At 38.5% G+C, this 2488-nt stretch overlaps 1 protein-coding gene across 1 annotated transcript; it reads right to left on the bottom strand.

The window, feature by feature from the left end:
* Window positions 1–263: 263 nt before the first annotated feature.
* On the bottom strand, window positions 264–1813 carry LOC130949730 (uncharacterized mitochondrial protein AtMg00860-like). Its single transcript, XM_057878375.1, has 3 exons — window positions 1763–1813; window positions 1027–1170; window positions 264–602 (listed from the first exon to the last, which is right to left on the bottom strand). The coding sequence occupies exons 1-3, from the start codon at window positions 1811–1813 to the stop codon at window positions 264–266; spliced, it is 534 nt and encodes a 177-aa protein (XP_057734358.1).
* Window positions 1814–2488: the final 675 nt, after the last annotated feature.

Raw genomic sequence — 2488 nt, 5'->3', positions numbered from 1 at the left:
GTACTTCAAGCTCTTGTGATCAAAGAAAACTTGGAACTTAACCCCATAGAGGTAATGCCTCCACACCTTTAATACAAACACAACCGCAGCAAGCTCCAAATCATGCGTAGGAAAATTAATTTCGTGAGGTCTCAACTGACGTGAGGCATACGCCACCAGATTATGATGTTGCATCAGCACGCACCCTAGACCCTTTAGTGAGGCATCACAATACACCTTAAATGACTCATTTGTCTCAGGTAACACCAACACAGGTGTAGTGGTCAACTTTCCTCACACTCAGGAGTCCAAATAAATGGCGCATCCTTGCGGGTTAGCTTTGTCAATGGCAAAGCTATTTGCGAAAAGCCCTTGATGAATCTTCGGTAATAGCCAGCCAAGCCCATAAAACTCCTTATCTCAGTAACTGAGGTTGGTCGCCCCCAATTCGTTACCGCCTCTACCTTAGATGGGTCTACTTCTATCCCTTGCTTACTCACCACATGACCCAGAAACTTTACCTCCTTCTTCCAGAATTCACATTTAGATAGTTTCGCATAGAGTTTCTTTTCCTTTAGTATCTGTAGCACGGTTCTCAAGTGTTCTGCGTGCTCTTCTTCAGTCTTGGAATAAATCAGTATGTCATCAATGAAGACAACAACGAATTTATCCAGAAATGGATAGAACATTCTGTTCATATAATCCATGAACACTACAGGAGCGTTTGTCAACCCAAAAGACATTACAGTGTACTCGTACAAACCATAACGAGTCCTGAAAGCGATCTTAGGGTTATCTTCACCCCTCATCAATTCTCGGCAACGGGTACTTGTTCTTTATTATGACCTTGTTGAGCTGCATGTAATCCACACAAAGCCGCATACTCCCGTCTTTTTTCTTTACCAGTAACACTGGCGCACCCCACGGAGAAATACTTGGTCGGATAAAATTCTTACCCAACAGATCCTCTGACTGAGACTTTAGCTCGATCATTTCTAGTGGTGACATTCTATAAGGAGCACTTGAGATTGGTCCAGCCCCAGGCACCAACTCAATAGCAAATTCAACCTCTCGGTTGGGTGCAAATTCATCAATGTCATCGGGAAACACTTCCGGAAACTCACACACAACCAGAATTTGCTCCAATCTTTGATCATCACCCGAAACACCCACGGTTAACAACAAGATATCCTGACATTCGGTTCCAGAACAATTCATCATCATAGAATTCAAGTAATAACTATTTAATACAACTGGTTCTTCCGTATCTCCGGCATAAAATACACCGACTTCGTAGAACAGTCAAGCAGGACATGGTTCTCAGATAATCAGTCCAATCCCAAGATAAGATCAAGACCGATCATCGACAAGCAGATAAAATTATGGACAAAGTCACATTGCTTGACCCTAAATGCAACTTGAAGGCATCCTAGCCTAGTTATCATGTCTTCATGGGTGGCACTATACACCTTTAGGTCATAACCTAAGACTACAATCTTCAACCCTAGCTCACTATCATATGCATACTATGAGAATTGTTTGAGATTGCCTATTTGACTGCATATTACTTACTAATTATCTAAATACCTTATCTGTTCCTATTTGTATATCTCTTGTTTGATATAACTGTGTTTGCCATTTTATACTCTTGCTGGTGGTTGGGAGGTCTGAAGGTATTGGAAAGGGAAGTATTAGTTAGACTGAAGAATCCTTAGTCAGTTGCCATTTATGGTTTAGTCTGTTTATAAGCTTTGAATTTATCTGGTTGAAGTTCTAGGATTACCTTTGCTTTTTCCAAGACATTACATGTTAGATATGTGGGTACTGTTACCATACTCAGAACCTCTAGTTCTCACCCATGCGGATTTTGTGATTTTCAGATGCAGGATGTGAGGCTTCTCGCTGAAGCATGCTGGAGACTTCTGGATTAGCGAAAATCCTTTGTTCTCGGAACTTTATTTTGGTTTATATGTTTTGCGTAGCTACTTTTATCTCCACTAAATAATACAAACTGTGATGACTCCTCTTAAAGGAGGTTTTGGAGAATAGGTTTTCTGTATTTATGTCCCTTTGGGTTTCCTTATTTACATGTATATATTGCTATGCTCGGACCGGTTATCTTCGCAACCAGATTTTGAGTTTTGATATTCCTGTTTTTGACACTCTTTTGTATATATATAATCTCGTGTTAGTTTATCCTTATTCGTTACATTTTCGATCGGAGTGTTGCGCTTTCAAGTTACAATTTTTGTTTACCCTTTTTCTTCAAAAGCTCCTAGTTATAATCATCTTTCATACTAATATACGTACTAAATTTTAATTTTTAGAGGTCGTAATACCTTGTCATCTCTGAATTATAACTTAAGCATAAGACTTTATATGGTAGGGTGTTACAAAGTTACTTATTTTGTATGTTAAATAATATAAATAATATCTTGTATCTTAAATTTATTAAATATTAAGAGGAGAAAAATTATGCAATAAATTTTATAAGTAGTCATTACAAAAA

This window comes from Arachis stenosperma, chromosome 9, assembly GCF_014773155.1.
Source record: "Arachis stenosperma cultivar V10309 chromosome 9, arast.V10309.gnm1.PFL2, whole genome shotgun sequence".
Lineage (NCBI taxonomy): Eukaryota > Viridiplantae > Streptophyta > Magnoliopsida > Fabales > Fabaceae > Arachis > Arachis stenosperma.
The sequence above is the reverse complement of the archived record's forward strand: the minus strand, read 5'-3'. Positions and strand labels throughout refer to the sequence as shown.